At 33.5% G+C, this 20,358-nt stretch overlaps 1 protein-coding gene and 1 pseudogene across 1 annotated transcript; one reads left to right on the forward strand and one right to left on the reverse strand.

Annotated features, from left to right (window-relative positions):
- Positions 1-6,985: 6,985 nt before the first annotated feature.
- Positions 6,986-11,029, reverse strand: LOC26529980 (annotated as a pseudogene).
- A 573-nt stretch (positions 11,030-11,602) lies between these two features.
- On the forward strand, positions 11,603-13,054 carry LOC111518558. Its single transcript, XM_047010874.1, has 3 exons — positions 11,603-12,371; positions 12,430-12,736; positions 12,807-13,054. Exons 1-3 carry the CDS (start codon positions 11,662-11,664, stop codon positions 12,999-13,001), a joined length of 1,212 nt encoding a protein of 403 aa, XP_046866830.1. The 5' UTR covers positions 11,603-11,661; the 3' UTR covers positions 13,002-13,054.
- The last annotated feature ends 7,304 nt before the right edge of the window (positions 13,055-20,358 follow it).

A 20,358-nucleotide genomic window follows, 5' to 3' on the forward strand; every position in this document is an offset into this window, starting at 1 on the left:
AAGAAAAAGCATATTAATAATTATTTCGAATTACAAATACCTTCCAGGTATTCAGACTAAAATTCCAAATCTTTGAATCGAAACCAGCCAGTATAAACCACTCCCAAATATTCATATTCATGTTCTCTAAAGAATTGCAATAAGCATAATTATTAAGCTTCAATATATAACTTCTGTAATTTTGCACTTTGTCATTTTGAATGAATGCGCTGAAAAGTAGGCAATAGAATTACTTTTAATTGATAATTCATGTATTGTTTCACTAAGTTATCATTAATTTGTTTATTTTTGTTGAATTTTTCAATGTTTTCTCTGATATATAATAAATTCTGACTTATTGGTTTCAGTGTACGAGGCAACATGAGGCTTTCTACTTTGGCTCTTCAACTACTCCAACGCATATGACTCGTCTATTACTAGTTCAGTTTTCTTGTTGCCCTGACTTCATTTTTATGCGACTGCCAACTGCCGTTCTGTTTGTGATGGCAATGGCGGTGTTGCATAAAATTTTACAGGTTCTTATTAAAATGTGTCATAAGAGTGATGCTGTTTGCCTAAGACCGTCTCCGTTCTCCTCCATCGCACACTCATTTTGTTTGTGGACCAAACTATGCTTGGCTAACTATTACTTGCACTTTTCTCTTGCCTTTTTGTTTAAAGTTTTTGTCTTCATGGAAACTTTTCCCATTTGGCTATATGATGGCAGCGACTAATGAAACATAATCATTATGCAATAATTAGCACGCACTAAGGATTTAAGGGGGCAGGTCGTAGGTCTCCTCTACCCCATCCTCTGATATAATCTGTATAGAATATTCCAAGATAAGCTGCGCTCTACCAATAAAGTTGTAAGCAGTTACCACAGGGGCCGTCGTTGGCTAGAAGAGAAAGGGAGACGAAAGGCAGACGACGAGAAATCTTGGCAAGCGTAAAAGCAGCTAATAATGTAAACAACTCATGGGGTGGAACAACAACAACTTCAACATCATCGACGGGGTGGGGTAAGCAAACAATGTTTAATTATATGTAAAGCCTGTTTTCTTCGTATCGAGGGTGGAGTTCCCCCTGCACTTGCTTACTTACTTTTTCGGCCCTTGTTGTTATTCTCATCATCCACATCCTCATCCTTCTCTTCTTGCTTCTGCCCTTGCCTGTTCTTTTTTGTTTTCTTTAGCATCGTTTTGGTCTGGTCATTCCGGGGCCATGAAACTGGTCAAGCGGCTAATTATGACAATTGTGTTATTTTATTTGTTTCACTTAGTTGATTTTTAAGGTGTCAACAGGGTGGAAATTATATGAAATGGACAATAAATTTGAACCTAATTGATAATTGAGTGCAATTTAGAGATTGCAAAGTGATTTAACAATGACTTTTGATATAATAGTATTAAAGTATATTACGGAATCCGTTTTATTGAAAGTAACGCCTTCGGTCCTTAAAGATATTTTCCAAATTAATATAAATATAAATACCTTTTCTCGATGTAATTAGTTGTAATTTGCATCTTATTTTTAAGGTAAAAATACTGCAAAACTGGAGAATTTTAGAAGTCTAATTGCAATCTGATTCGAGGGTTTTGACAGGAACTTCTACATCTGCCAATTTAAGTACATCAGTCTAATATGGAACTAATATGAATACGATATATGTACATGGAATTCATTAGAAACTCGTCTAATTTTGTACTCCATTTCAAAAAGATGCTTGTAAATTTTTTCTGCTTATGTCGTATACTTAATCTGGATAATTATGACTGCAATAAACCAAACCTTTCAGCGGCCAAGTGCAATTCTAGTTAATTTGGCACTCGATTAACTTTTAAATTAAAAAACAACAAAACGAAATTAAAAGCAATTGAAATGCGCGTTGAGACCAGGCACTGTGGCTGTCGAAAAAACTCAAATTCAACGAGAATTGTTGGTCCATTTTTCTCGCTCTGTTTTGCTTTGGCTGGGCAGAAAGAAAAAACTTTCTCAACATTAGTTGGTGTTGGCTGGTTGTTGTTGTTTGAAGTTGGCGCATTTATTGTTGTTTCTGCTGTTGTATATAAGCGGTCAACAACCAAAACGTAATTTGTGGTATAGTTGGTTCAGAGTCCAAGGCAATAAACGAGAAGGTAGTGTAAAGCGCATATATGAATGTGATAGCATTATTCCGCTCGATCTTGAACCAAATGAACCTTTGGGTTGTTATGATTCAATTGGGTTATATAGATAGCTTTGTTTTTCTTTTTTTCTATATATAACAGATACTTAAGTTTAATCAAGTGAGTTTAGAGACATTTTCTTTAAATTAAATTTATGGAATGGCCATTATGTAAGTACAGTCCAACAAATATTCTGCCATGGCTCAATTGTAGGTCGATATTTTATTATGAACTTAATGTATGAGCTTGGGTAATTTTCACTTATTTCAAGATTTCATAACCGAATGTCTAGGACAAGCATCGAAATCAAAACCAAAATCAAATCATATATTGCAAAAAATCAATCAAATATTGAAATTTCTTTAAAAAAAGAAAACGTACCCTTTCAATACCTAACATTTAAAGTTTATATAAAATTTACAAAACTGTGTTTAGTTAAAAATAAAGCACTTCAAAATATTTAAAAAAAACATACAGGCGATTTCAATAGAAATAACATATTTTTTTTCTTAGGAATATTTAAAATCTATCCAGACTTGGAAAATGTTTAAATTCGATGAGAATACATATTTGTTTAACATTTTTGAATTACTTGTTGAAACTTTATTTGAAATATAATGGAAAATAGAATTTTAGATAATAAGAGAAAAACGAATTATTTTTTACATTTTTTTCCACCTCATGTTTTTTCTCTAAATAACATAATCCGCAAAAATATGCACCGAAAATGAGCGACATATGTATTCATATTATTTCACCGCATTTTTTGTTTTTTTTTTGCCTCTTTAAATAACACTTAAATATTTTTTCAAGAGTATTTGCACAGACCGCCTTGGTTTTTTTCTCTTTTACAGTTTCGGTTGTTTATTTTTATCTGTTTGGGAAATTATTTATTGGCATTTTTTCCAAGGATTTTATTCACAGCTTTAGTTTTGCCATTTTTTGCGTTCACATTATTTTTGTTTTCTAGTTTTTGTTTAGTTTTTTTTTTCCTTGCATATTTGTTTTATAGTTTTTCTCTTCTGGCGTTATGGCATTTAATGCGATGAAAAATGTAAGGAAAAAAAGGAAAATGTAAATACAATTTTTAAAAAAATATCAAACAGAGCTATTAAAAATAGATTTATGCTATTGAAACATATTCTCTTGAGCAATTAAAGAAAATAACTAACTATATGACTTATACATATGAAATGCCTGGAACAAATTTATAGAATTTCTTTTTATCTGGAAGCTTTCCCAAATCCTTTGTAGGGAAATTTCCGTTTGGCTTTGCCAAGTTTCTTTGCTTGCAACGAAAACCACACACAAAAAGGCGTTTGAACTCTTTTCAATGATTTTGGGAAATAAATATAAATATTAAGATGACGACAATACACAACACCCCACACTTGGCCTCGTTATAAGGCGAATACTTGTATGTTTTGGCAAATGTTTTCTTTTATTATACCCTGTCACAGGGTGTTAACATTTTTGTAAGAAGGAAGCCAAAACAATATTCAGCCAACAGCCATTTTACTATGTATAAGCATCATTTTCATAAGATATACTGATTTACTATATAGATTTACTGATTTACTATATAATCCATAGCAATGTAAGTTTGTAAGAACTCAAACAATAATATCTCTTCGACATTTTCTTTTTTTGAGAAACAGTTTCTAATTTAGTTTTAGTTTTTTTTTTTGAAGTTTTTTTAAAAAGAAAACCTGAGAGAAATGACAGAGTGTGTTATATTCGTTCTTTTGTTACTTGGCTTTCTGGCTTGGCAGTTTCTTGGCGAAGACTTTTGACACTTGAAGGAGGGGAAATAGCATTTGCATTTAGTAATTGAATTCTGTTTTTCAATTTACGCAAATGTCAAGGAAGATTATTTATAAACATATTGAACAATAAATAAGTAAACAATAGGCAAAACAAAAAAAACCCGGTCAAGCGAAGTCTAATAGGTGTCAACTGTTTTTCCGGTGAATGAACAACAGAGCCTAATTTTAGATATAGGCAAACATATTTTGGGCAAAAATTTAATAATAATTTTAATGCTTAATATATTTGTATATATTTTCTTTTGGATTCTGTTTTTGTTGGTTAAACTCTTTTAATCAGCAACTGAGCCAAGTGACTAAGTTAAAGTAGATTAGAAAATAAGTTATTTTCTCTTGCTAAAATATTTTTAAAACTTTGATTTTCTTTTGATTGTAAGAAATTGTAGGGTAAGAAATTACTAAAATATCAACATTTTTATACATTTAGTGTTTCATTGTTGATTTTTGGTTTAAGTTGCGTTCAATGTAAACTGAGCATTCTTTTGTTTTGCAGATTTTTGAAAATATATATTCAAAAATTGTTCGCATCATCTAGCTGGTAAATGTCCCAGTCAGCTTTAAATTGTCAAGAGCAGCAACATCAACGACTTATCAACTATCCACACGTTTATCAGAGCAGAGAATTTGCTGCCCCCAGTTGTCTAGTTTAGATACCACCCTTCATCATTTCAACTCCAAACTGGCTCCCTCCTGCAATCCCTTCCAACTTGCTATTGCAATTTTTATATCCTTCACACATCATTCAGCTACAAATTGCTGCCGGCGAAGAATGCTCACATAGCTGAAGCTGCTTGAAATCTATTTGGGAAAGATAAAGAAAGCAACAAAATGCGACGGGGAAAAATGGATATGTACAAGTATTTGTGCGATGTATATAGATAAGATAGGAGTGGAATGTCAACAACGCTAGCAAAGGAGTCTGGAGACATCATGGTTCGTGTCCAGGCTGCGTGTCCATTTCAGTTAGCACGTGCCACAGAGTTTTATTATCATGGAGCAGCAGCAACTTTTTATTATCTTTACGCTTTTTGTTTTCCTGCAGCGGACTTTAACACTTTTTCAAACTTCTGACCGTAAATATGAAGCTAATGGAGTTTAAAGTAGTCGACCTGGACTTAAACTGGTGAGTGGTTTGAGTGAGAGGCCAAAACTGTGGGCCTCTGGCCCAGTTGATTTTAACGATCTTGACCCACGATAAGTTTTCTCCTACATTATCGTAAAAATCAACTTTCGATATATGTCCAGGATGATGGCTCGTAAAAGGGCAAACTGCTTTTAACACAAATTGCAACACGTTGGCTAAAGTGCAGTCGGGTCGGCCGGCTAGAGTCCGCGTCCCCCCCTATGACCAGTCACTGATATGAGATTGAATTTTCAAGATGGGCATAAAGTGACATAATGTGACAATTACCATTTACATGAAGACTAAGAGGTTTATAGTGATTAAGTCACTCTCTGTGTTTGTCTATTGGAATGCGTTGTGAAGGTTTGAGTGTTATAGGAAACAATTAGTTACTTCAGAGAGAACTTTATAATAATCAAGAACTTTTTTATCTAGAAAATTGCATTTGAAAAATTATCTTTTGGGATTTAGGAATGGAACATGCAATACCAAACGAAACTTTTTTCGAAAAAAAGATCCGCATTGAGACGAGTGAATCAATTGTATCCCGATTAGAATCATAATATGAAACATATTATACCTTTTATTTAAAATTTTCAATTTAATTTGAATTCCAAGTATATTTTTGTTGATGATAGTATGTATACTTAAAGATTCATCTTTAGCTTAATTAGGCTTAAATTTTGGAATTCAAATCAAAATGTATTATATCTTGGCTAAAATTTTAGCTCTAATTAAGAGTTAACTTGAAATTTGAAGCCAATTATGACATTAATTTCAATCAATCATATCAAGATCTGCATTTTGAATAAGTATGCATATTTATTTAAACAAATTATATATTTAACTTTTAAGTTTAATAAACATCAATGCACAAAGATGAATTTCATAATTGTCTGGCATTAATAATTTATGCCAATGGATACTTGAAAATATCATACACTGTATAAGAATAATAAAATAATGAAATACTTAATAGCTATTTATTACAAAAGCGGTTTTATTTATATTGCGAGGCGTGTACCAAATGTTTTGAGAACTCTTAAGTAGCAAGTTACAATATATAAGCCCTTAAATTGTAATTAAATGTTATCTCATTAACAATATAAATATGCATAAATACTCCCATCTTGACTATAAGGATTATAGCCTGAGCATCTCTTTGTCGGTTTCCAATTGTCAATGAGTGTGTTGAGATTCAAAATAAAATTAAGAAAAATAAATTTGGTATATTTCTTTATTTATATTTGTTCAGAAAATGCAATTTACTTTAATGAAATTGTTGAAAAAGTTAATTTGATTACAAAGTTGATATCTTTCAAAAATTTCTCATTGTTTTTGCCTTGCACTTTGCCAAATTCACTTTGAATAAGTTTCAGCCACGCCCTCGTCTCACACAACTCTCGTAAGTATATGTCTGTATATAGTAAAGGTATGTATGTATATGGATATTGTTTACAACAACTTAAAGCCTATGGGAAAAACTTTTGCCTTTGCCTGGCATTCATCTTGGCTGTGAGTTTTCATTTTCGCCTTTCGTTTGGTTTTCCTCCTATGCCATTTTACACTTTTGCGGGCAGACGAGGCGTATGAATAATTAAATATGCACACAAACCGATACACAGAGAGCAACGGTAAAGCTTACGATAGATTCACATATATATATCTGAGACTACACTTTGTTCGCTGCCACACTTATTTTTGTGTTCAACTATATTCTGTCTTAATGCTTTCACATACCCGAGGGAAGGGCAATATTATTCCTCACCGTCATTTGCATTTCTCATTACGTTTCGTCTCGTTGCCATTCTACGGTTGGAGTTGACGGCGTGTCACTATTTTTAATGAGTTACTTGCCAAATTCTTAAGTTTTCGAATGAAAAAACAAATAAATTAATATCATCCTTTGTTCAAAGTTGAAAGATTTGCAACATAAAAACGTAATTAACTATTTGTAAATTTTGGATTTACATTAAAGGCCGAATATATAAAATTTGTTAGTTTATGCTGAATTATCGCATATCTTAAGATAGGGTTCCAAAAATTTGTATATCCGCCCGAAGAATGCCATAAGCATACCAAGCCGCATATACCGAATAATCTCCCTCGGGAAAAGGTAATAGTTCCAAAAAATGATGATTTATGTCATTGATTGTGATCTTGTCCCAAATAAGATCGTGCTGCAAATGTATTGATATTAATGGATCCGAGATATAATACGTATAGTATATATGTATATAATACTCACATTATATGGACAGTTGTGATTCATATTAGAGTGCGAGCCAATCATGCTGTAGAAAAAACTGATCACAGGATTGCGATTTTTTGAAGCCATAAATTTGCAAGCATCGAAAGTGATATTATAAAGGAAAGGTTTGTAGCCATTAAGACGTTTTAAAAGTGCAACATTGACCTGTAAAATGTTTACATGCGAAAGTTAACAGAGTGGATACAAAGTTAGTATTTGAAAACTGTCCAAACTGACTCGATAAATAATCGAAACTATAACAATTAACACATCACTTGAAAAAACTGTCTATATTCGTTCACTGGAATAGCTTACCTTAACACTAGTGATGGGAATTTTATGCAATTTCACCTTGGTTGAGAAATATTTGTAACTTCGGTTCACCGATTTCAAATGGCAATATTCAAATTCACTAAAGGTTTTATCAAGCGAAGTACATTTTATATTTGTAAACTCAACTTTTGAAGTGACCTAAGACAGGAAAGGATTGAGAATGTAAGGAACTTTTCGAACGAGCAATATACATACGTGGATAGTATTGTAGAATAAAAATACGCAGCCGATTAAAAGTGAGTGTATGAAAAACATTTTCAACGATGTATTCGCCATTAAAGACTGATCCCATAATACATATCTATGTTTTGGTCAAATGTCATTGAAGAGAAGAAGTGAGGCATAAAAAATTGAATCATAAGTTATTGATCATAGTCACTGTTTACTATTGATTGTTCCTATTGGAGCTATATGATATAGTCACCCGATCTTGATCATATTTGGCATAGTTTATCCGTATTTTTGGAATATTTGGGATATTAATATAATTTTGTAGAATTTCGAGTGTTAAATCAACAGATAATATGAACTCGATCCAATAGCATTTTCATATTCTAGTTGTTATTTGGAACACATCCATAATTGAGCTCCAGAAAGCTTTTCCCCAACTGGAATAAGTCGACGGGTTCTCTACTGCATTAATTCATTAATATTACCCGTATTTAGTAGCTGTGATTAGTTGACTTCTATAGTCATATAATTAACCTTTGAAAGACGCTTTTGCAAATCAACAAATACTTGGTTCTTTTTCTCTACGTATTATTTCATTCTTTTATAACGAACTTACCATAATTGTGCACTCTTCTTTCGGTCGGATTATGCGGAAAAGGCTTCAACTCTTTTGTCATGACTTTTTTACTGATTTGTTTTGTATGCCGAATGCGGCAGTGAAAAATTTACACAACAAAATGTGCTCAAAAGATAAAGGTCTTTCTTTCTTTTCCCCCTTACTTTTTTTCTCGCTTTTTGAGTTTTTAACAAGATTTCCTCCGACAAAAGCAAAGGGCAAATACCAAGCAAAGCGAACGACTACGTGTTCAGCGTCAAAATGGCCGCGTAACAAAAAAAAGGACAAAAAAAAATTATATATATTAAGTCAAAATGCGTCCTGTTTCGTTATTATTAACTTTTTTTTCTTTTCAGAAGTTTGGTGGCCAAGTTTTTGCCGCCCTTTCAAAAATAAACTAAGTACACAAGACAATGGACAAATATTGTAAAAATTGTTCTCTGTTTATTCTGCAAGTCATGCATAAAATATTAAATTATTAGCTGGGAAAAAAAATAAAGGAACAACGAATGACAGCTGATGGAGTCAGGGAGTTATCTTCAAGATTTGAAAAATGGAAAGAAAACTGAAAGAGATTTAAGGAAAAGAGCATCAATTTTTTCCCTCACGATTCTAATCTGAAGTTTTCATAAGATTGGAAAACAAATCTATCTCTAACTGGTAAAAACAATTGATTTAATAGTTTTAAAACATCATTGAGTCACCTTCATGTTGACATTGGGCTTGGGTTGTTTCATTGGGCTACCATAGCCGATTACCCACTCATGAAGGTTCATCACGCGAATCAAACTCATAATTTTGAATTTAAAAATATTAAGAATCAGTGAAAAACTGATCAAGTTATTACTAATAACATCGCTTAAAGTAAATTTGTTGTTTAAAATGATTTTTTTTTTATGTCATATGAAATCTGTAGACCGTAAATATACAATAATTTATTTTAAAGCAATTAAGATATCATTAATATGCCATTTGAATGATCAATGAAGTATACATTTTTTTTTTAGGCACTTTAAGAAGAAGTTTATTATGTATGTGTATCTATTTCTTTCTATTTTTGTAAAGAAGTTTCTTATGGTTTCCTTTAAAATCTATTGTTAAATTTGTTTTAGGTATTGTTGTAAGTTTTTCAAAATAAATTTCTAATCAGTGTTTGCATATTTTTAGCTTAAAATTTTGGACTAGATTAACGATTACCAACGAAACTTAGCAGTTGATGGGGAATACTTTTACTGCTTACAATCGTAGAATTCTAAAAATTTCTTGGCCTTGATCATATATAGAATGATACGTTGAAAGGATATCATCACTTGGATAAACTCATCCTGTATTCAGACGTATGTATCCTAAGCTTGAGTCTAGCTGATTCTAGAATATCCTTATGCTTCAATTGATTATTCTAAAAGTCGCCATCATTAGTAAATTCGTAATGTTCAACTGCATAGTCTAAAAATTGACAACATTAGCAATAGGTCAATCATTTTGCTCAAAAGGATATACTCGACTTATCTTGTGCGGTACTTAATACGTAAAACTGATATTCAAAGCATTAAAAAGGAATTATCAACCCAAAATGGTCATAATTACAAGTTTGACAAGTTTGCAGCTTTTAAGAAATTTCCAATTTAAAATATTTGTTAAATTTGTCTGGTTTCTTCGCACTGTATTTTGACCAATAAATCATAGAGATGAAACAATTGGAAGTTTAAAAATACAAATTTCGACTTGGGTTTCTACTTCAATTTAGGCTTATTCAGCTAGTGCTGCGATTTAAGACTTGAATATGACTAGAAACTGCACAATTGAGCCTTAGATAAGACTCGAGCTTAAAACCCACAAAATAAAAAAAAAATGTGTTTAAACTAGCACCATGATGAACGAAAGCAATAACCACCTGGCCTAGTGGTAACATGGCGAAATAGGCTCATAAATTCTCAACAATTTATAATTTCACACCTACTACGACGACCATAACGAGCTGAAATGGAAGCAAAGGCAAATGGTAGAAGAAGAAAAATAAGGGGGAAAAATGGAAAAAAATGAAAAGAAAATAGGCTAACTATTTGCCAATGTGCATAGCTCTGGCTTGTCAGTGGCAGGAATGACAAATGTTCGTTAGACAGGCAGGCCGGCAAAGGCTGTAACATGGCTGACAGAAGACGTGTGGGTGGAGGATTGCAGGGGAAAAAGAATGGGCGGGTCCTTCCTAATGACAAATGCCGTTACAGCGAGCTTTGCATGTTTGCCCAATGTTAATCATAAAATCGGTCCAAAAACTTGAGTGGAATGGCATTGCAAAAGCATAATGAGTTATGCTTAAGTCTATCCCCCTCCCCCTCTCAAATACAAGGAAGAAACAAATCTAAAACAGAAAAAAAGGAGCAAATGGTAAATGAATTTGCAACAATTTCACTTGAGAATTTATGCTGACATTTTTTTTTTGCAGGTATAAGACGTTAATTAAATGGATGCTGGTTTTGTCGACACCTGGAGATAAAAATCAACGTGTTACAGCAAACTTTATCCCTTACCTTCTATGCCATGCCATGCCATTCCGTTCATTCTTCGCAACATAATTCCGTTGGCTCGTTGCAGTCTTGAGCATAAAAGCGTTAAAAATAAATTGTGGCAGCTATTTAGGCGCCGAAGCGATAGATGGCACGGCTAATGGAAAGCTGGTGAGCAAGAGACCAGAATGATTTATATCCTCTATGATGACAGAGCATGCAAATTGAAAAGCAAAAAAAAGGAAAAGAAAAACCTAGTCAGTATGAATGGAATATTGCATTTTTTCTTTACCCGGTTGATTTAATGGTACTCATAACTGCTAAATGCCTCAAAGTGAATATTTTTTGATGGCAATCATAGTCGTTTGTACTTAAATAAGAAAACGGAGAATGAATAGTTATAGTTATTAGCTTCTTTTAGAGACGAATCAATAATGATAATTGTAGTAGCTCTTCAAATTTTTGCATAACTTCGTGTAGGTATAGAGGGTTTTTAGCCTTTGAGATCAGGGGCATAACCAGGTGCCTTCTATTAACTATGTCAAAGTTAAATAAAATTGTTCTATTCTTATGGCTTTCCAGTTAAAATTGGATTGAATACATAAGAAAATAGTTTTAAGTAAACTCAAAGTAGGCTTTGCTAATTATAGCTAATATAAACAGAGTTAGTATTACATCTAAAGCAACATGCATCGTCGCATATGTTCAACGAAAACTGTTTTACGGATTCTGTTGCTGATTATTGTACTTAATATAATATTTTTTGGATTATCCCGGTTGTTTATTTCACAATGTCAATCAAGTTCCTTTCATCGCTTAATCAACCTTTCCCAGTTTCGCCTTGAACAAAATGGCGACTATTGGATCTATCATCAGTTTATAGTACCTCTGACAAACAAACTGGCCAATGAGACCATCACATTGACTACCCATGGTACCTATTTGGATTTAGGAAATCTAGAATGGTTGCTAATGCGTTGGAGTGATCCGATTAGTATGGCTGTCTATGTAAAAGCTGATAATTTCGAGGCAACTCTTAATAGATTACGTGACATCAAATATTGTTCGGGTTATGGATATATTTTCGATCAATGGGTATCGGTGCAACTGGTTTTTAATGATAAACAGGTACCAAACAATTTGCGAGCTCTGATCAACAAACAGGAGAAGGAATTTGCCTGCCACCTCTCAAATCAAGCTGAAGAGTCAAACAATAATATTCCGCCCAAACATGAACAAAACGATTACCCTATGAGCTTGCTTAAAAATGTGGCACGTTTGAATGCCAAAACATATTTTGTACTTGCCACCGAATTGGATGTTTTACCTACAATGCAGTTGGCGAAAAATTTTCTAAAACTTGCCAAACTTTATAAACCTGCACAACCATGGCGAACGTAAGTTCTCATCTCATAATTAACTAATCTTTAGAAATTTTTAATTATTTATTCTTAGAGTATATTGCGTACCCATTGTGCCGTATTTTGAACCCAAAGAGCCCGAAAAAAGATCCGATCTAGTCACTCTCGTTGCAAATTATATGAATCAAGCAAATGTATTCTATAGTCTTAAACCTGAAGATAGAGATCAGTTGAAAACTTTACGCAATTGGTTAAATTCTTCCACATCAGATGATAAAATTGGTATATATCGAGTGAGCAAATCCTCAGATTATTGTGCAACCTATATAAGCACAAATTCATATGAACCCCTTTATGATCAGCGTTTAATTGAGTCACCTTACATAGATAATGGTTTTAGGGTGAGTTAGAAAAAAGATTTCTTTGGCGGTTTTATCGAGCCAATTAATTTTTTTGTTGGTTTTTTTCTAGCATCAAGTTCTAACTGGACTAAACTTTGATTTCGTTGTACTTAATGGAACATTTATGACTCGTCGTCGTGCTGTCTGGTCGAATGAAAGCGAACTGAGTTCTGAGACATTAACCATAGACAAGGCAAGCCAAAAGGCACACATTTTAGAACTAATCAAATTTAACTCACTCACACTTTGGCCTCGATACCGCTAATACAATATTATTGAGAGCAATAAACTGTGGAATGCCATAAGACCACCGACCAAGACCATGAGATGACTCAAATTCGACGACTTTTTGGCACTTAATCAAATTGTCTGGCTGCTGCTTTGCTTTTGGCATTGGTTTCTACCCACTTACCACCTCCCAACTTCAGTTACTCTACAATTTTTACACAATACTCTGCGAGGGTATAAGTATTTTTAATGCCATTAGTTGTGCTGAGTTTTAGTTTTCATTTGGCGTCATTTTTCATTTTCTCTTCTGGCATTTTCTTCGAAGGCATACGAAGAGATAAGCAAGTGGATTCGCCTTGTGGCCGCACGTTTGTGGTACGAAGCGAGAATTTTTTTTTCCCATTTAGTTATCTTTTTTTTCGGATGAAAAATATATATGTATATATATGGATTCTTGGTCATTTGGTATGGTTCAGCTACTCAATAAAGTGCTGACGTTAATAGCTTAATGTATTTTGGCATTCCTTTTCGTTGTTGTTTTTGGTCTCTTTTGGCAGCATATTCTAGGGATAGAGTTAATTGGCAAATGGTGAGGAAATAATTAAATAAGTATCGCTTTTATTTTATTTTATATTTTTGCAAAAAATTATGAATGCACTAAGGACATGGCCTTTAACAAAATGTTAAGGTAAAATGGTAAAAGTTGATCCATTCCTTGGGGAATCAACACGGAATGCGACTTTGAAGCAATCAAAAAAAAGAATATTTCTTCTCTGAAATGAAATTCATGTAAATTCATAAATTATTGCAAGAAATCATAGTGAAAGAAACTTGTTTGGCCATTCATTAGTTTCGTTTTATTTGATAAGTTATATAAATTAATTTTGACAATTTACCAAGAATTCCCAATTACCCATTGTGTATGACGAACACCGATAGAGCTTAGCTAGAGAGTAATAACCATTTTGGGTCTCCTTTTTCATGTTAATTTGCATTTAATTCAATAAAAAATATGATCTTTTCTCTCATAAATGTGTTGACTTGACTTCCGTTTGAGCTTAAGACACTTGCCAAGTTATTTCCATCTCTCCTACTGTTCAGTTGCCATGCATAAATTTCCATTTGCTAACTGGGCACAGGACGAGGAGGAGAAGATGGGAGACGAGAAGAAGATTTTTGCGCCTACAATTTACATAATTTATTAACGAGACTTTGAGCGTCAACTTCCGTTGGGTAAACTGAAAGCCGGCGCCGGTCTCGACCACTGAGTAGTCAACCCACAAACACACAAGGACGAAGGACGAAGGACGAGGGACATACTCGCCGAACGCTTGGCGGCGGCATAGTGTAAATGGGTGTGAGAAGTCTCATGCATAATTAAACACGTAATTAAGCATTATTATCAACGTCTGATTTCAGTTAGAGTAGGCATCGGGCAGCAGGCCAGAGTTACGGTTACCTAATGAGTTTGAAACTTTCTTTTTTCTTTCACTTCTCATTTGTATTTTCTGCCATTTCTTTTTGTCCCTCTCCTGGCCTCCCTTCTTGGGCAATCAGACAAGCCGCACGCATTTGATTTGTATCCAAAAAAAAAAGAAGAGAAAAAACAAAGAACCCTACAAGTTTGTTAATGAACATTAATTAATTAGGATAGCGTCTGAAGAGGAGCAGTTTGAACGTGTTTCACTTATAGAAATCTCCTTTTCGAATCTTTGTAGACAAATTATCAAAGACAATTTATATAGAAAATGTCAAGTGGTTTACCAGATGTAATTATAAATATTTTTATACTGCATTCAAGATGACAAAGAATTGTTTCTTTAATGGAGATTCAAAAAAATAGCTAATAAAAGCGAGCCTTTTCTTTTGAAAGTGAACTGTGATCTTGGTTACTTGGTTAAAACCTCTTTAGCTAACTATTTTTGCTTAACCACTGTCATCTCTAACCCTCTAATTATGCGTGTATGTCTCTGATTAGTAGACCATTTGTGGACCACTATAATTAAAATGTAATTCTAAATATTACGTAACATAAATGACAAACTTTTAGCTTATGTCTGCTTCTCTTACATATATGTTAATTTCTCTATTGTTATATTATTATGAAAATCATTTTCAGTCATTTCAATATTCAGCTAAATGTATCTTTCTGTTATATTGCATATTTTGTGGCCATTATGCCAGCGTGTGTGTGTACGTGTGTTTGTGTGTGTGTGTGGCAACTAATTTGCTTGTGATAAAAACCATTTGGTTGGTCATTAATTAGCCAATAACTACTACAACTAATGTGGTCCACACCAATAAATGCAACAAAATGCATTACAAAAACTCTATATTAACATTTATTTAGACTTGGCTAATTTCTAATTTATTACAAATGGTTTGTTCTATCTTTACTTTTCATTTTGCATATATTAAATGCTAATTTTTTTAATATTTTTCACACCTTCTCGTGGCGCTTAGATTGCGGTTGCCTCCCGTGGCGCATAGCGGGGCATCTTTGTTCTGATACATAAACATTTTAGTATTTAGTATGGTGGTTAACTCATAATTTATATACATAGTTACTTATGCTGGAATTTGACTCATGCTGGGGAAAAATACCGTAGAGCATAAATTTAAATAGTGATGACAGTTTCCCTGATTTTTTTTAATTGGAACCTAATTTTTTTCGTAAATCAAAATTATTTGTAAAGTTGGTGCAGTAAATCAATAATTTGATCCTAAAAGTATGCAATCACCAGTCCAAAATTTGATTTTCGAAACATATATTAAAAAATTTAGAAATATTCTGTCGATAAAAAATCATTAAAGAAAAATTACTTTTAGTTAGGTAACAAGCCATAGGGAGAGTTACGAATTTGAATTATAATAATTACTGCCTACTCCACACTATAAGGGGCAAAGTTTTCCCAAATTCATTCCAGTTTTCGAGTAGCTGTAAAACTTCAGTCGATCTCTTTGGAATTACATTTTTTTCTTGACATATTTGCCAGACCACTCAACACAATCAGGTTGATAGCGAATCAGTTGAACACAATTATTTGGTAACTAAACCGTGAGCATACATCAATTCCGATTAATTTGTTTGGTATCTAACTAGAGATCGAACTTTATTAACTATTTTTGAGATCAAAAACGTATTTTTTTATAATGCGAAAAATAGGTATATATATTGGATCAGTGTTTAGTGCGAAATACAGCGTTAAAAATGTTGGTTAAATATTAATTTCTAATCGGATTTATATTTTTATTCTAAAACACTTTCCTGGTTTTTTATTAATACCAAATTATTTCCTATAAAAATCAATTTATTCATAGGTCTCTTTAAATAACTCTTTAAAATAAAGATTTTTTGTTTTGACAAGAATTTTTTCGATTAAACAAAAGTTTGCCAGGCAATTTCCTGGCCAAGACTCAAAGGCCAACTAATGACTTTCACTTTAATTTGCAATGCTTAAATATTTGCATTAACTTTTCTTGCAACACTTTCGCAGTTTTCATTGCAGTTTCTTCAACTGGACAAGTTTCACTTAATCCAAGAAGAACCTTGTGACCTTCACATCCGAACATCAGCATCAGCATCAGAACGAACGCCATCAACGTCAGCCACTTGGCTGTTCAGTTGGAAGTTTTTTTTTCTATTTTTATTTGGTCAACTTTCTTTGTTCCAATTCTGGGTTATACTTTTTATTCTTTTCCATTTTCTATTTTCCTATTTCTCTATTCAAGGCATGACCTCGATGGGGACGACAGTATGCAAGGCAGAACCAGAACGAACTAGGCATTATATGTAAAGTGAAAAAGAAGCAAAAAATGAAAGACAGAAAGAAAAAAAGAAGAAAAAAACCAATCCAAATAATAATCAAAACTTCAGTGGAGGCGAAGTTTCTATTTAATTTTAATTAGAAAAGTTTTCAACTTAAATTCAACTTGAGTAAAGGCATTTACTTGCAATTTTTCGGTTTGCACAAAATTATAAGTAAAACAAAAGCGAAAGAGAAAAGCTGCTGAAGAAAGTGAAAGCTAGTCAAAAGATGCAAGAGTTGTAATTGAAATGCAGCAGCAGGAACTAGTCTGCTTAAATAAGAAAACTAAATGGCGACATTTAAGAGGCTTTTACTCCAGTCGCCGAGTCTCAATCCAAAAACCACTCAATTGCGACTTGACTGCAACCATAGGCATCTCATCAAGCTCATCCAATTGCTGTTAATCAAAGTAATCAGTGCGATTCAGTCAACGGACACGCTTTTCCCATTTTCTGCTTTTCCTATTTCGCATTTCCATCCGGCAAGGAAGCAAAAAATTTACCAATCCAGTGATGAGTGTCGATTTTTCCGCTTTTTCCTATGTGGCAATCGTTGGGCGCATTTGAATTCAACTGAAGACCAAGCCAATCATACTCCCCTCTCTGTCCCTCTGTGTGTGTGTGTGTTTTCCCAAACTGTAATTGCTGATGGGGATTATATTCTTCATTTAATCAAATCAATTTCTATATTTTCTCTTCGACAATTAAAATATTTTTCTTAAGCTTAGCTGGATTATATTTTCTAATAAATGTTAAAATTCAATTAAATTTAAGCTTTTGTTTTCTATTCTACTTATTTTTACAGTGAAGCTTTAAATTTACAAAGTTTCCTAAAATATCTAGCAAATAGTATAAAATGCAAAACAAAAGAAACCATAAAAGCGATAGGATGCTTAAGAGGGAAGAGAGAGAGTGAGAGGGGAAGAAAAGTGCGATAAAAATGCAATAAAAAGCCGACGGCGTCTGGACCAATGTAACAAATGTTCCCGCTGTGTATTGTAATCACTCAGCTGACTACGTTTTTTGCACTGGTAAATGGGACTGGGAATGGAAATGGAAATGGCGAGGGCAATGGGGGAGGCGAGACACTAAGACCTGTGACTGTGGCTGCGTTTATCTTTAAAGCGATTGTGTGAAAGGGTTCTAAAAGTGTGGTCGGCTTTCTTGTTTATAAAAGCAAGAGGAAAAATAAAAGCTTCCCTTTTATTTCATTGTGTTTTTTTTTGTGTTCCTTTTGTCGAGAAAGAACTTTAGCATTAAATGCATTACAGCAATTGAAAATTTCATTATGTTCACCTCAAACCGCGATACTTATATACATATAACCCACAAGGTTCAAAGAGCAGGCAACCATATCAAAGGAAGATTAATTTAATTAAAATTTGCTTTCAATTGGCATTAGATTTCACCAAGCTTTAATTCAATGATTTGCTTGTCTATTGGAATTGCGACTATCAAGATATAAATAATCATAAGTCCCTTTTAAATTATCTAGTAAATTATTGAAATAACTTTTACTTATGACTAGCTCATTTCCTACTTCTTCTACTTCAGTTAATTTTGCATTTCTGACAATGTCTATCAAAGGATTACATAGGCCGACAAGATTTTTGAGATCTGGGGTGGCAAATAGGATCTCAAAAGTTTACTATGGAATGTTAAAGAACAAACTTGCAATTTTTAGTAAGAATAAAGCAAGTGTACCTTAAATTAAATTTCAAAATACTGCCAAAGATTTTGGTATATTTTGCGCAAGAATCGATTAAGCGATTGGTTTAATTATGTATAGTAAAAGGTTTTTCGATTGATTGAATCGTTAACTGGTTAATGGCACAGATAATCGTCCAATGGTTTTGAAAAAAAAAAATGCATAATTAAGATCCTTCAACACAGTTTTAGCTATAAAGAACACAAAAAAGAAATAGTTTAACTATCATGAAAAAATAAAAGCCTATAGGTCAATTCCCTTAGTTTTTTGTAAATGTAGAGCGTCCTTGTTTGAAAACATGTGATCAATTAAACCACTTGTCCATACTAATTCATAAAACTCATACTAATGCAACATTTGCCTTACAGATAAATTTTAAAGTTTAAGAAATTGGACAAAATGTAAAAAAATGTTTGATTAATCGATTATTTATATATGCCTTTGACTAATTTTTCCTAATTACCCAAAGCCTGAATGTTATTGATAAATTCTTCTTACTTGAAAAAGACAGTTCTGTAACCTAATTTATTTCTAGATAAGCACTATAAAGGGCACTTATTGGAAAGATACTGATTGCATTTCTTGTTCCAAAACTGTTCCTGTTTTAAGTGAAACAAAATGAATAACTACAATGGAGCTTTAGCTGATTGGTGCGTTTCAAGTCAATCCAAGTAAACAAGATACAAGTAGAGCACTTAACACTTTGCCCAGTTATAAGTAAGTTGCAAACAACCAACAAAACAGGCTTGTAGCACTAAGGACAGCTTGGTCTACTAGCAACTGGCAACAGTTTCCATCGTGTGGAAAATTCTTTGTTGTAGCTCTCTTCGTTTATGCCCCGTGGACCTCATCATGCCGTCAAATTGCCAGACTAGTTGGCTGCCATTCTCATCCATATCACTGACATGTGTTGCGCTCTTTCTAATTTAATTAAAATCAACTTAAAGCAGATTCAACATGCAGCATGTAGCATGCAACATGCAGCATCCAGCATCCTCTGCTGCACTAACCCGTCCTGAGCCAATTTGTTACGCTTTTAATTTGTTAATTCATTTTCTAGGCAGAAGTAAACGAGACGGCCTCAGTAGAGGGAGAGAGAGAGAGCAAGGCAAGGCTCGAGTTAGGTCCAGGGGAAGTGGACGAGAGGGAATCTGACTGGGAATTTTATTTGCTGGCAACATTTTTACGCCCAACGTTTTGTGGACTTGCAACAAGTGCAGCAAGCCGATGTCGACCTGCCCGCCTTGCATGAATGCACACACACCCACACACCCCTCTTTGCACACACACTCACACCACAGACACACTCACACTTTCCATCGCTTATCCACTATTTGATTTCGTTTGTTTTAACTGCTTTCACGTTTCTATTTACCCTTTTCTCTTCTCTTTTTTTTTGCCCCCTATCCCTGAGCCTCAACATGAAAAATGGCAAAACGTTGTTTATTTGCTTAGCTAACAGCAGTCAGAAGCGGCACACACACACACACACTCACCCCGCCTTCCCTGTACCCTGCCTACCCACCTTTTAACACCCCGTTACACACCTGTGAGCTTTAACTCAATAAAGTTGCATTAAATTTGTATGCCTGCTTAATAAATTTTATATTATTATTCTTCTTGCTTTTTCTCTCATTCTTGTTTGAACTTGATATATTAACCCGACGCAAGGGCGTGTCAAAGGCGGTTTTTCGTATATATAATCGAGTTGGGGTCGTACATAAGATATCTATATCTAACACAGGTCATGTGTGTGTACGTGTGTGTGTGTGTCAGATCTCATAAATTGCTTGCGAAAAGAAACCTTTTTATTTTTTTTTTTTTGCAATTTACGCAACATTTTCCACATTTTCATTGCATTTCCTTTACTTTGTTTAT

This window comes from Drosophila willistoni (assembly GCF_018902025.1).
Source record: "Drosophila willistoni isolate 14030-0811.24 chromosome 2R unlocalized genomic scaffold, UCI_dwil_1.1 Seg167, whole genome shotgun sequence".
NCBI classification, from domain to species: Eukaryota; Metazoa; Arthropoda; class Insecta; order Diptera; family Drosophilidae; genus Drosophila; species Drosophila willistoni.

Excerpts from the sequence above, each read along its gene's own strand:
- LOC111518558 (XM_047010874.1), top strand. The coding sequence starts at position 11,662 with ATGCATCGTCGCATATGTTCAACGAAAACTGTTTTACGGATTCTGTTG. Across the intron at positions 12,372-12,429 it reads CCTGCACAACCATGGCGAAC|AGTATATTGCGTACCCATTG; the intron begins GTAAGTTCTCAT and ends ATTTATTCTTAG. Across the intron at positions 12,737-12,806 it reads ACATAGATAATGGTTTTAGG|CATCAAGTTCTAACTGGACT; the intron begins GTGAGTTAGAAA and ends GTTTTTTTCTAG.